Source organism: Aspergillus wentii (assembly GCF_001890725.1).
Source record: "Aspergillus wentii DTO 134E9 unplaced genomic scaffold ASPWEscaffold_1, whole genome shotgun sequence".
Taxonomy (NCBI): domain Eukaryota; kingdom Fungi; phylum Ascomycota; class Eurotiomycetes; order Eurotiales; family Aspergillaceae; genus Aspergillus; species Aspergillus wentii.
The window spans coordinates 4,985,135-4,998,130 of record NW_024467832.1 but is presented as its reverse complement, the minus strand read 5'-3'; the positions used below and the strand labels follow the sequence as shown (position 1 = coordinate 4,998,130).

General features: G+C 51.9%; 7 protein-coding genes and 1 non-coding gene across 8 annotated transcripts; 3 read left to right on the top strand and 5 right to left on the bottom strand.

Moving 5' to 3' along the window:
- Positions 1 to 46: 46 nt before the first annotated feature.
- On the bottom strand, positions 47 to 1,828 carry ASPWEDRAFT_167917 (fungal specific transcription factor domain-containing protein; the record flags this gene model as incomplete). Its single annotated transcript, XM_040830215.1, has 3 exons — positions 47 to 79; positions 123 to 228; positions 270 to 1,828. The coding sequence occupies 3 exons, from the start codon at positions 1,826 to 1,828 to the stop codon at positions 47 to 49; spliced, it is 1,698 nt and encodes a 565-aa protein (XP_040695603.1).
- Positions 1,829 to 1,873: 45 nt separating this feature from the next.
- ASPWEDRAFT_147982 (bifunctional fumarylacetoacetate hydrolase/alpha/beta hydrolase family protein) lies at positions 1,874 to 3,651 on the bottom strand (the record flags this gene model as incomplete). Its single annotated transcript, XM_040829539.1, has 2 exons — positions 1,874 to 2,867; positions 2,914 to 3,651. The coding sequence occupies 2 exons, from the start codon at positions 3,649 to 3,651 to the stop codon at positions 1,914 to 1,916; spliced, it is 1,692 nt and encodes a 563-aa protein (XP_040695602.1). The 3' UTR covers positions 1,874 to 1,913.
- ASPWEDRAFT_56885 (isocitrate lyase/PEP mutase family protein) lies at positions 3,604 to 5,095 on the bottom strand (the record flags this gene model as incomplete). The annotated part of the gene is made up of 3 exons (XM_040838314.1): positions 3,604 to 4,123; positions 4,170 to 4,651; positions 4,696 to 5,095. 3 exons carry the CDS (start codon positions 5,093 to 5,095, stop codon positions 4,094 to 4,096), a joined length of 912 nt encoding a protein of 303 aa, XP_040695601.1. The 3' UTR covers positions 3,604 to 4,093.
- A 1,650-nt stretch (positions 5,096 to 6,745) lies between these two features.
- Positions 6,746 to 6,957, top strand: ASPWEDRAFT_126211 (uncharacterized protein; the record flags this gene model as incomplete). The annotated part of the gene is made up of 2 exons (XM_040829201.1): positions 6,746 to 6,852; positions 6,896 to 6,957. Coding segments are annotated over 2 exons (168 nt in total), but the record flags the coding sequence as incomplete, so codon positions are not given.
- ASPWEDRAFT_35547 (FAD-dependent oxidoreductase) lies at positions 6,746 to 8,271 on the top strand. Its single transcript, XM_040834249.1, has one exon. The coding sequence runs from the start codon at positions 7,208 to 7,210 to the stop codon at positions 8,132 to 8,134; it is 927 nt and encodes a 308-aa protein (XP_040695599.1). The 5' UTR covers positions 6,746 to 7,207; the 3' UTR covers positions 8,135 to 8,271.
- ASPWEDRAFT_t18 lies at positions 8,192 to 8,263 on the top strand. Its single transcript has one exon. It is a non-coding gene; the product is annotated as a tRNA-Gln (tRNA).
- Positions 8,272 to 8,390: 119 nt separating the features above from the next.
- ASPWEDRAFT_99767 (uncharacterized protein) lies at positions 8,391 to 10,620 on the bottom strand (the record flags this gene model as incomplete). Its single annotated transcript, XM_040839686.1, has 4 exons — positions 8,391 to 9,065; positions 9,120 to 9,786; positions 9,832 to 10,205; positions 10,255 to 10,620. The coding sequence occupies 4 exons, from the start codon at positions 10,618 to 10,620 to the stop codon at positions 8,391 to 8,393; spliced, it is 2,082 nt and encodes a 693-aa protein (XP_040695598.1).
- A 444-nt stretch (positions 10,621 to 11,064) lies between these two features.
- On the bottom strand, positions 11,065 to 12,475 carry ASPWEDRAFT_101477 (putative MFS transporter; the record flags this gene model as incomplete). The annotated part of the gene is made up of 4 exons (XM_040827388.1): positions 11,065 to 11,403; positions 11,453 to 12,211; positions 12,260 to 12,274; positions 12,323 to 12,475. The coding sequence occupies 4 exons, from the start codon at positions 12,473 to 12,475 to the stop codon at positions 11,065 to 11,067; spliced, it is 1,266 nt and encodes a 421-aa protein (XP_040695597.1).
- Between the last annotated feature and the right edge of the window lie 521 nt (positions 12,476 to 12,996).

Genomic DNA, 12,996 nt, shown 5'->3' with positions numbered 1-12,996 from the left:
GGCTGATGCGGAAATACGGAAGTTGAATATTCATCGACGGAGATAATCATATATTCGGTTCGTTCATGCCCCAAAAGTTCTATATAGTTAGTAATCGTAGTTGATAAGTTGACAGAACATACCCAATTCACCGAATCTGGATTCAGCCACTGCACCGCGTCGACCCATTCATCAAAGGTGTTAAAGTCACGCGGACTGGATTGGGATTGTCCGGGGGAGAGAAGAGATCTATCATTAGTATTAATCTGAGTTGTTTCTGATGGACGTACTGTAAATGTAGTAGCATTGGATATGCTTGACGACAGATTGGACTGTGGGTTCGAAGAACTTCAATGCGCGAGACTGCTGAATCAAAAGTCTCCCGATACGATGTCGAGTCGATGGTCGTTCCATCTAGCAAACACGACGCCAATGCCACTGCCCCATGGAGAGCGTAGAAACTCGTCATCCCGTAGATCAACCAGCGATAGTATCGTAGTCGGGGCAGCTCCCAGAGCTGTCGATGGAGGTCCAACAACGCCACACTGGACGACATGCATTTTGTCCGTGATACAGACCGATAGCGCGGATTGGACTGGGAGCGACAGAATGGCCGATGCAGGAGGAGATACAGCTGGTGGGCGTACAGCTGCAGGATACACCAGTGGGCGTAACTGGATGTATCCAAGACACTGGGCGACCCGTCGAGGAGGAAGACAGCATCCCACTGCTTCTGCTCGTCTTCGATCTGGGCGTCAAAGCGAGTGAGGGCTGTTTCGTCGAATTTGGCCGGACTGGCAATATGTCGACAGAGACGGCTGGAGAGCTGGAAGAGACGGATCTTGAACATCATCACGGACATTTGCGTGGGCTGGCTGGACGGTCGGAGAATGCGATCAGGGGTGATGTCGGCGTCATTGACGTCTGCTGGCATCGTGGCGGGAATGTCGAGCAGCGACGACATGTCGATGTCGCGGAAGAGAATGGCCTGATACGTATGCAGCATGAGGATGCCGGCCCAGCAGCGCCGACGCCGCTCATTCTCGATGCAGTTGAGCTGGGCTGAGTCTGAATTGCAGCGCAGGGCGATTCCCATGTTCAGTGCGATGCCGAGGAGAGTCCAGCTGCGTTCCACGCCTTCGTTATGGCTGATGGTGTAGATGAGAATCAACAGGGCCTCGAGCATGGTGAGACGATGGCGGATGAGAAACTGATCCTGCGATAGACAGATCATGGCGGCTGATCGCAATTGACACGACACGGACGGGATATCTCTGGCATTGGGATACTTGATCCAGAGATCAGCTAAGGTTGGATCGTCACCAGCCATGGTGTTGAGGGTAACGGAGCAGATGAGGAAGAGCAGCGCCAGCCAGGAGAGATCGACAGAGGAGGGATCGTGGATGAAGCCATTATACTGTTTCTGGAAGGTCGGGCCATGCAGGATGTGGAACATCGGGGATAGTCTCATGAAATACTGCGTGATGAGATAGTCGCAGCAGCTGGACGGCGGAAGACGAGCGAGCAGCTCGTCGATGGAGACATGGCCAAAGGAAAAGGGAAAGTCGGTGCTGCCCAGTGAGTCGTGATGGTCGATAGTTGGTCGCTGCAGGACTGCATCCCAGCGATCATGTGTTGATTCATGATGGTCTACGGATGAACGCGATGGAATGGCGGGGGACGACTCGGTCGACGATGACGCTTTGTAGCGGCACGAATCCTCGCAGCGGCGGCGGCGACAGGAAGAACACGGTCGGTGGCGGTCGCAGCGCAGCTTAGAGCGACGGCATGGATCGCAGCTGATGGGCTGGCGACGGCGAGGTTTATCTTTATCTACATGATTGTCCATGGTGATGAGGATATTGTAATTATGGAAGAAAGAGGAAAACCACGTCGCCGAGTGGATCTCGGGCGTCGGCGATAATTTCTCTAAATTACAGAAAAGCCCGAATGGCTTCAGATACGCCCGAAACGTCCTCGAATACATGCCAGTGGCCTACATCTTTGAGAATGACCGTCTCGGTGTGCAGTTTCTCTGCATAGGAGGCACACACTGTCGCTGGACTCACTTTGTCTTCTTCTCCGGTGATGATCAACGTCTTACAGCTGATCTCCTCCACAGGCAGTTGCTGACATCCCGCCAGTGCAGTGCATGCTTTGGCATATCCTTCTGGATGCGTGCCCAACAGCGACAATCGAACAGCTGTAACTGCAAGAGGATTGCTCGACTTGGTGGCAGCAGATGTCCCTGCTCCTACCACTGCATCCACCACCGGCGTCATGCCTTGCTCTCGGACTAAACCAGCTCGACTGTGAAAGGCGTTGATGGCAGCGTCTGGCAGGGGATTGGGAGGAGGACCGATCAGGACGAGCTTTTCAATGAGATCCGGATAGAGCAGAGCGAACTGCAAAGCGACGATGCATCCCATGGAATGGGCCACCAGGGTGGCTTTGGACAGGCCCGCATGATCATAGACACCTTTGACATCGACCGCCAGCGACTCAATAGTGACAGTCGATAGAGGCGATGTTGGCGAGAGACCATGGCCCTCCAGATCCGCCAGATGCAGCTGATGCGACTGATCCAGCTGCAGAGAAGCGATGAGAGGCGAAAAGTACTCCATCGATCCGCCCAGGCCGTGGATGAAGACGATGGGCGAGCCTTGTCCGGTCTGCTTATAGTAGAGCGACTTGTTGTTGATGGAGGTGAGACAGCCGGATCGAGCGTTGGATAGAGGGAGAGTGAGATCGGATGGGACAGAGGCAATGGAGGCGTCACTGGCGATGACGGGGTTGAGCAGCGATCCTAGACCGGTGATGCTCACTTTGACTTCATCTCCAGCTTGCAGAAAGACGGGGGGAGATTGTCCAAAGCCAACACCGGCGGGCTATTCAGTTAGATATAGTGTATAGAAGCATATGAGGTAGACATACCGTTCCAGTGGCAATGACATCGCCCGGCTGCAGAGTGATGCCCCCAGAAAGAGTCTGGATCAAGGTGGGAATGGAAAAGATGAGCTGGTCGGTGGTGGCTTTTTGTCTCTCTTCGCCATTGACAAAGGTCTGGATTGTGAGAATGTCTGGCAGTTGAGATGCAGGAACCGCCACGGGGCCCATCGGGCAGTATGTATCGCCCGACTTGCCAATGTAGAACTGTTTGTGATCTCGCTGTCTCTCACGAGCAGTCACATCGTTGATGATGGTATATCCCCAGACATAATCCATGGCATCGTCTTTAATGCCCCGTCCAGCCTTGCCGATAATCACACCCAGTTCACCCTCATAGTCGAGGGTCTGGGTAAACGAGGCATCAAAAGCAATCGGATGGCCATGAGACACGATCGACGTAGCTCTCTTGGTGAAGATGACCGGATGAGAAGGCAGATCGACCTTGTCTGAACTGTCGTAGCCAGACCGGTTGAATTCAGCAGCATGTTCGGTATAGTTCTTGCCTACTGCCAGGATGTCTCGGCCGGAGATGGGAGGGAGCAGCGTGACGGAGGAGAGGGGAATAGCATCGCCAGAAGGGATGATGCTGTCTTTGGCCTGGATGACCTGGTAGAGATTGTCGAGAGGCGTGCCCGAGGAGAAGGCGAGAGGCTGGATGGAGCCATCTTGGAGATGGCCAATGCGAGGGCGGTTGGTGTAGAAGGCGCAGAAGTTGAAGGCCATCTTGTCTGATGATACTGAATATGATGATAGAATGAAAAGAGGATACTGTTCTTCTATGCTCATTTATATCCTGATATTCCATTCTATACTCCACAGGCCCACTGCATCTCCGCCATCTCCGCGCGGGCGACCCGCCAATCAGAAGGCAGAGCTGTGAAGAATATGATGTGACAGATGCCGGGATTCCCCCTGGTCAGTGCTTGTTGTTATTGTCCTGGGTTATTGTTGTAGTGCTGTGCGACGGAGATGGAGAAGCAAGGACAAGTAGATTACTCGTCATATACTGATTGATTCTTTTTATATTCTGTATATCTCATTCGTATTCTGATTCTTCTCCGCCATCTCCGCCGTCTCCATAGCTCCATTATGCTTCAATAACAGGTCCATTACCAATCATTCCTCTTGGGTATCGATCCTGTTGATCATCTCCGTCTCTGCCGTCTCAGCTGTATCGGTATCTCTCCTCCATGTCCTATTCCGTTAGCGCCTTCACTATACAGCCAATATAGTATACTCACCCAGTACTTGGTGAATCCCACTCCCTCACACATCTCCTCATATCCCAAGATCATCGGCGGTGCTCCCACCGTCAGGCTCTGCTTCAACTCCTCCAAGGCCTGTCGAATACTCTTGATCCTCGCTGCCACCAACGTCCATGGATACGCCACGGCTGCAAATCCCAATCCCGCCAGTTCACTCGCCGGCAGGTTCTCCGTCTTCCCCCCTTCGATGATATTCGCCAGCATCGGCAGTTGAAGCTCTGCCACGCACTTCTTCATCGCCGCTCGATCCGGCAATGCTTCCACAAACACCGCATCCACCCCTAGCCTCTTGAACTCTTTGGCTCGAGTCATGGCTTCCTCCCACCCTTCAATCAATGCATCCGTTCGGGCGAGAATGAAGATGTCGTCGCCTTCATTCCGGGCATCCACCGCTGCCTGCACTCTCGCATATGCTTCTCCTCTCGACACCACCGACTTGCCCTTGGTATGGCCGCATCCTAATCATTAGCTCATATCATATCAGATACATCAGGAAACACACGCTTCGGCCACGTCTGATCCTCAATCATCACCCCCGCCGCCCCGGCTTTGGCAAAACACTCCACCGTCCGTCGCACATTCATCGGACTGCCATATCCGGTATCTCCGTCGGCCATGATCGGGAGAGACGTTACGCGCACTGTCTCTTGGATCTTGCGACACATGTCCTCCATCGCTATGTATCCGGTGTCTGGGAGTCCATAGGAGCTGGATACAGCAAAGCCGGAGAGAAAGAGCATGGGGAAGCCTGCTTCTTCCACGAGACGGGATGACAGGCCATCATACGTGCATGGGAAGGCGAGGATTTTGGTGGGATCTTTATATGCGTCGTTCATGAGAGAACGGAGACGAGATGCGGGTGATGTTTTGGGGGAATCAAAGGTGAATGGATAGGAAGACATGATAGATAATTCGTATCTAAGATAAACATAGATATAATGCAGATGTAGATATCTAGATGTGGTTGTGTGAAGATAAAATGCAGATTACCCCTCGGATCGACATGTGATGTCATCATAATAGATGAATGGAATATAGACAGAGTATACGGATACAACTATAGCTCAGATTGTTCTATCCACATCTCTCTCTCCTCTGCTTCCACTTCTTCATTCTGTATAAACACCATCCTCTTTATATCTGAAGACAAAACCATTGCCGCTCCATTTCGACTCCCAAACCACATCCCTCCATCACCATCGTCCATCCGGCCTGTGCTTTTCCTCTATAACAATCATGTACCGGACTGAGTTCAAACAAAACACTCCAATTGAAATCAAGCAATGTATCGTATTCATCTGCATTCAGCCCTTTTAATATCGGACTGGGAATGTATGCACCAAAGATGGCTGTTTTGCCGGCCATTCGTCCTGATATAAACAATACCACTGCGTCTGGGGCATTGATGAGTTGCTTTTCCAGTTCAGCTGCAATGATCTGCCAGAGATATAGTTACGATAGATCCGAAGATCTTCAAAAATGATGCAGTCGAATACCATCGTGCTGAGTTGGGATAGACGGGCAGGTGTTGCTATTCTTCCAGATGGGCAGTCGATGATATCTTCTGGGGTTGTGATAAACGAGGACAACAGACGGTAAAAGGGATTGAATAAGAATGGCTTTTTCACTTACCAACAGAGTCAAGATAGCATCAGGATACATACTGATTTGGCCACTGGTTCATCGAACAGTTCCCAGGTAATTCACTCTTCTCCGAATGCCCTCATCATGCACTCGACCACTTCATTCCACCTTCTGTCCAAACTGCGCAGATACCAATACCTTTAACAAACATCGCAAGTCCTCCTGTGAAATCACCAAATTGTGCAATTTAACTTCATTTCCATGTAGTTCTTTGACAACTGATCGAAAGTAATCCACATCCACGTCTGCCATCCAGATCGGCACTTCCGGCTGCGTCGCATACAGCGTGAACAGCATATCATGAAACGTCTCATCGCCATCGTCGTCAAAGTTCGTCCGGGGAAGTTGAACATATGCCCCAAGTCGGGAATATCAAATGCCCGTCTCTCAGTGTCGTCGTGCTTCTTCTCAGTCAACTGGACGTTTCTCAACCGTAGCCAGACTTGAGATAGAGCTCGTCTACATCGGCTGATGTTCTCATTCGAGGCTTTCGCTTTCCTCATAGAATGCCTGCATCAGGAATACCAATATGAGAAAGAAATATCCCATCATCGATAACGCCATCTGTGACTATCGGGCCAAACGTCTCTTTCATCCTCTCCCCCTTGTCGTCCGATAAATACAGGTACTTTTCAACCCGGATATTGCTGCATCCGCACTCAGCGTCTCCAACACTGTGGTCTGGTTGAAAATGCCACGTTTCTCCCATTCATGGACTTTGAGAATATCGATTCCCATCTTAATGATAGTGACAATGACGGCATGGATAAATGATGACAGTTGTTCTTGTGGCTGGGTCTGACTCAGTCGGTGTTCGGGGCTGTGCCTTCGCTCTCGCATAGTTATCCGATCCGATTGTAAGAAGCCGATGCGTCGTATGGTCTATATATTTACTATAAAGATGTCTGTCCCCATGTATCATTAGACTCATATTCAATCTATCTATACACTTTCTATACTTATCTTACGTTATAATATCGTCTACTGTAATACCACCATGCCAGACATCAAAAAGGTATACACCTCCTCTCCCTACATCTATATATCTAACAAGATAGGTCATTATCATCGGTGCCGGCCCTGCTGGCCTTATCGCTGCTCTTCGTCTCCACCAAGCCAACCACATCTCCAACATCGCCATCTACGAAATCCGCAGTGCTCCTTCGACCATCGGCGGTGCGGTTGGCATCCCGGCAAACGGGCTTCGTCTCCTCAACCGCTTGGGTATACTAGAGACCATCCGTGCCAGAGCAGGCGCCACTCCTTCTATCGTCCTCCATTCCAGCCACGGCGATGAACTCGGTCGTTACTGCATCACCCCTCCGGATGAACCCTCCCTCGAGTACATCCGAATCAAGCGCGCTGAGCTCATGGACGTGCTATACAAAGCCATCGAGCCACGCCACATCCCCATCTACTTTTCCAAGAAACTCGTGCACATCGAAGAACACTCCTCCAGCATCACCGTTACCTTCTCCGACGGCACCACCGACACTGCCGACCTCCTCCTCGGCTGCGATGGCATCCATTCCGCCGTGCGAACCACCTATGTCGACCCAGACACCCACCCCGAATACAGCGGCAACGCAGGCATGTTCTGTGTCCTCCCAACTTCCTCCCTCTCCACCGACAACCAATTCCTTCTCAAGGGAATGCACAGCACCCTCACCACAGACGGCATGTTCGCCTGTCTCCCCTGCAAGCCCGACGAAAGCGAACTCTTCTGGTTCTTTAACCGCCATGTCGCCCTCCCCGACGCAGCCGCCATCGACTCCCGCGACGGCTGGGTCGAGAAACGCCAGCACGAACTCTCCAACTCCAAATCAACCATATTATCCCTCATCTCCGACGCAAAGGGACCGTGGGGCTCGTTCCTGCGAGATATCATAACCGCCACACCCTCATTAAACTTCTACCCCGTCTACCTCCTTCCACTAGGAAGAACCTGGCGCAAAGGGTCACGGTGCGTGTTACTCGGTGACGCGGCGCACGCTATGCCCCCTCATGCGTCGCAGGGCGTCTCCATGGCGCTGGAGGATGTCTTCGCTTTATCCCGCGCGTTAACGCTCGACGTCGACCTGGGCGAATGCTGGGATCGATACGATCGGGTTCGTCGACCGCGTGTCGAGAGCATTTATCAGTGGACCATGGCGAATGCGTCGCATGTCGGAAAGACAGGGTCGTGGGGATTATGGATGAAGGAGATGGTGGTCAAGTGGGGGTTGGTGTTTTCGAATTGGTTTGGGATGTCGACGGATGAGAGATTGTCGTATGATGTTGACAAGGCTGTGCTTTAGAATACACAGCGAAGCAGGAGAGCTCTATATAGCATATTTGGGGCCCGTTAAATATACGGTTCTGTAGTGTAATGGTCATCACAGTGGATTCTGATTCCACTAATCCCGGTTCGATCCCGGGCAGGACCTTTTCTTTTGATTTTTTATAGATTTGGGTAGTTGTAGTTTTAGAATTTTTATTATTTTTTTGTTCATTCAGTCTAGTCTAGTCTGTCTGTGTCTGTACACTGTATTCTATCGATTAAATTACATGAGTTTACAGCTTGCTCTTCGGCTCCTTCAACACCGACGCATTCCATGGATACGGATCAAACGTCAGCTCGTTGACCGGGTTCTCTTGACTCGCCCGTCGGAACAAATCCTCATACACCTGTCCGTCGGACCGTCCCAGACTGCTGTCCAGCTGCCAATCCGGAATCTTCCATGCGTCCACCAACCGCACCGCGTGCGGTCGGACCTCATCCAGCAGCTGCATGACCGCGTTGGTACGGGTCAGCGAAATCTGTCGGGTGGTCACGGCGCTCGACGAGAAGAACTCGGCGGCCTCGCGCTCCAGGGTGTGCAGCGCATGCAGACGGAACAGCTTGTGCACGACGCCTCGGGTCTCAGGGTCCAGCTCGGCAGCCAACTCAGGAGATGTCACGGCGTCGTAAAAGTTCTTCACCATCAGGTACTGAGAGTGGGCGGTCGACAACCGCCAGAAGTCCACCAGAAGGCTGTTCCACGAGCGCTTCTCGACATCGCGGTGCTTCAGAGCCTCGAATGTCAGGTGGGCAGTACGCCAGGCAAAGGCGGCCACAATGTCGCCATCGTCTTCCAACACGTCGAACGAAGCACCCTTGTCGCGGCGTGCCAGATATGCCTGGAGAATCTTGCTGGTGTCGTTGTCGGTGCCCTTTCCGGCCAGCACGGCACGGGCTGCTTTGAGGAGCTGCAAAAGTCAGTATTCTCGATGAAACCGATAAAAATGGAGAACTGAACATACATATCTTGCAACCTGCTGGGTCAACATGTAGTTGTCACCCTCCCAGGTGAGTGTGGGCAAGTAGTCGGAGTAGTACGGTCCAATACCGCTGTAGCTGCTGTATCCATGGCCACCACAGGCGCGACGGCAAACCTCCAGACCTTCTCCGGCTGTGGTACTGGCCAGCGCTTTCAGACCACAAGAAGTGGCGTGGAGGTCAGCCAGCAGATCAGCACCCGCTCTCAACTCTTCAGGACCAGCACCGCGCTTCTCCTGGCCAGGCTCAGAAGCCTGCTTCATGCGGTTCTGGTTCTCCTGGTACAGGCGCATCATACCGCGACCGGTGAAATGCAAGGCATACATGGCAGCCAACAATGGCAACAGGCGGACCTGCACCATCTTGTAGTTGAGAACTGGATTCTCGCCCACAGGCTCGGTCGCATCGCGGTCCTGGAACTGTCGGCGGACCGCACAGTAGCGGACGGCAATGGTCACACCGCGAGCCAACACACCACCGGCCTGGAGGACAATGTTGGATCGGACCCAAGTCATGGTTCCGTAGACCAGAGTGGCCAATGCAGGACGCACGTATTTGTTGGTGTTCTTGTCGACGCTAGCAAAGCGGGCCAGCATGTTCACATGGGGAATCTTAACATTGTTAAACAGGAGGAATCCATTGTCCATGGTGCTAGAAAAGTCAGCTTCATCCATAAAACCGCAGCAGATCACTCACTTGTAGCCGAACTTGGGTCCGATATCTCCGACGTAGACATTCTCCAGAGGCTGGTGGGTCTGGAGATCGCGGATTTGCACCACAAACGGATGAGGACCGTAGTTCTTGCCATTGATGTACAGCTGCGCCATGACAACTGCATGGTTGGCAGTGCGTCCCAGCGATCCAATCCACCACTTGGAAGCAGTCAATGCAGGCGAGTGGATGGTAAAGGTCTTATCATCCGAGTTCCATGTAGCGGTGGTCTCGAGACCACGCACGTTCGAACCGTGACCCAATTCCGTCTGTGCATAACATCCGATAATCTGGTATTTCTCTGCGCGCTCGAGGAAAAGCTTCTTCTGTTCGGGGGTAGTTTGTTCTCGGAGGGTGACCTAAACCGTTAGCTAGCCGGACCAGTTCGGTCGACTGGAGCAGACTTACCAAGAACATGGTCGCGTGAAGACCATATGGAGTGGGCTCTCCGATCAGCTCATTAGCCTGGTGATAGTCCTCCTGGGACCAATTGTGCTGCTCTGCGAGTTGTTGGAGGCGCTTCCCCTTGGCCAGAGACCGTTGGATCCGGTCTACTCGGCCGAGAGAGTGGTTCTGAGACTTGTCAAAGACCTTTTCATGCTGGATGAGATTGAGGATGCGCTGCTGGCGATCGAGGGCCTGTTTTGTGTGCAGCAATTCTCCAAGTCGGTCAACGGCGACAGAGGACTGGGAGCGCTCCTCGTCGAGGATTTCGGAGCCTTGAGGGTCGGAGGGTTTAAGGGCCTTGACCCAGTCTGGGGGTGGAGAGGGCATGATAGTAGTAATTAGAAAGATATGAATGGATTGAGAGAGAGAAAGAAAGAAGAGAGAGGAATCGGAGACTTAAAGAGAGACGCAGCAGCGGCTGACGTTGACGAGACCGAGGGTTCCCAAAGCGGTAATAGCCGAGGCTCACGGGGCGGCGGCTACGGCGATTCCAAGCGATGAAAGAATGGGTCAGAAGGGCAGAGCATGGGGTATGGATTATGGAGCCCCGTGGAGGATTGTGGATTGTGATATTGCCTTTGCTAAGGTATTGGGAATTTGCATCGGACCCTGGACTGCCGAGTCATCCCAGCACACATCCCGATGTCGGTTGATTGCATCCCTGCATTCTATCATCCGAGGTGTTTCTTATCTGATCGATCGACATGAATTCATTCAGTGCTACATATATCTACCTTATGTCTATCTAGATATCTATCTGGATATTTATATTTATGCGCTATTCTTCTCCTTGGGCAATCCCAGCCACAGCAAAAATATCGCCCCCAGCAGCACAAGAATAAATGGCTGCAACACCGCAACACCCTTGGCCTGCGCGATTGCGCCCACCAAGAAGGGCAGAATAGCAGCTCCTGCTCCTCCAAAAGCAGCGGCAAATCCAATCGAACTGACATGCAGACGGGGAGGGAGTAGTTTCGTGGTGACGACTACGACCGCAGGGAATAATGGGCCCAGGAAGAAACCCTGGAAAGAGACGGCGACGGCGGAGACGAAGAAGTTGGGGATCAGCCAGAGGACGAGGTTGAAGGCCATGGAGAAGAGGATATAAATCTGTCTGGTCAGTCTGGAACTTCTTCACCAGATATACGATGTAACTCACCGAAATAGCATTCTTTTCTCCAATGCGAGGTGTCACAAACCCCAACACCACCCGACCGATCGTGATGCCCAGCCAGAAGCCGGTCGCCACCATTCCACTGGCGAACTTGCTGCCATGGCGCACGCGTATCATAAACGTCACAATCCATCCACCCAGAGCAACTTCAATTCCGACATATCCCAGCAGGAAAACAGCACAGATCCAGGTGATTCGCGCAGACGGGCGGCGGAATAACGCCTGTCGCAGTCCACCCTGGTCGGCATCGTGGGACTGCGCGGTCGCTTCACGAAAGACCTGTCCGGTTTTCTCCCAGAACGCGACCGTGCAAATGACGAGTTCCACGACCGAACAGGCGATCAGAATATAGTAGAAATAATACCATGGCAGACTGGCCTTGGTGATGAGCGAGGTCGCGACCAGCGGGCTCAACACACCTCCCACGCCATACAGACCATGGAGCAATCCCAGCATCTCATTCGCATTGGCCATGTTGCCAATCCATGCATTCCAGGCGGAGTCCTCGAGGCCATTTCCGAATCCAGCAAACATGAAGGAAATCACCAGGACATAATACGGCGGGTGGAGACAGTTGACGACGTACGCGATGAGATGACAGGCTGGAGAGAGCACGGCGACACCACGCTGACCAAAGTGGGTATGGATGGGATTGTTCAGAACGGCAGCCAGAAGATATCCGATGACTGGGGAGAGAAAGACGAGCGAGACAACGGTGTAGGAGAGATCATAGTACGATTCGAGCTATTCTATTAGTCTTTCTTTTTATCTTTCGATCGGTCGGAGTCTTACATATGGAATCAATGCCTATCTCGTCAGTACAGCTCTATCAATATGAATATAGGATCAACATACCCCATAGGCCGCATCATTCGCTCCCATCACCAGAAAGCTCCAAAAAGTGGCCACAGTGCGGCTGACATTCGCCTTGGACGAGTTCCATTTCTCCTGCTCGACCTCGGTCGGGTCAGACGGAGGCTGCAGCAGTGGTTGAGTCTCGGAAGCCATGTTGTTGGTGATGGATCAATTCATCGAGACTCATCGGCAGTCTTAAAGCAAAAAAAAAAAAAGCAACGATGCACATGACTGGATGTGTTATTATTATAAAAATCTGCATACGACAAACGAGGTCGTATTCCGTATCTCCACCGTGCGGGGATGAGGGGAACTCGGCTGATCTTCGGCAGTAAGGATTCATTGCGGTCAACGAGTATCAATAAGCATTGATCGATATTAGATAGATAGATCGAAGATCTATCTTGTTCCATTATTCTAAATTCTAATTGAATTATCCGTAGATCAATCATGGTTTCACATGAAGATGGCACGTGGATTCACATGATGCCTCATTTCCGTCCAGTCCACTTTCACATGCGGCTTTTCAATCGATATCACAACATGGCGATTGGCTTGTCCATAGATAGAATAGAATGATATATACATAGATGCCATCATCTTATGCTTTCACCTGCACGTGAACTGCCTGTTGGCCCTTCGGGCCCTTCTCTATTTTAAATGATCCTCACTGC

Coding starts and splice junctions, on each gene's coding strand:
- ASPWEDRAFT_35547 (XM_040834249.1), top strand. CDS start 7,208: ATGGACGTGCTATACAAAGCCATCGAGCCACGCCACATCCCCATCTAC.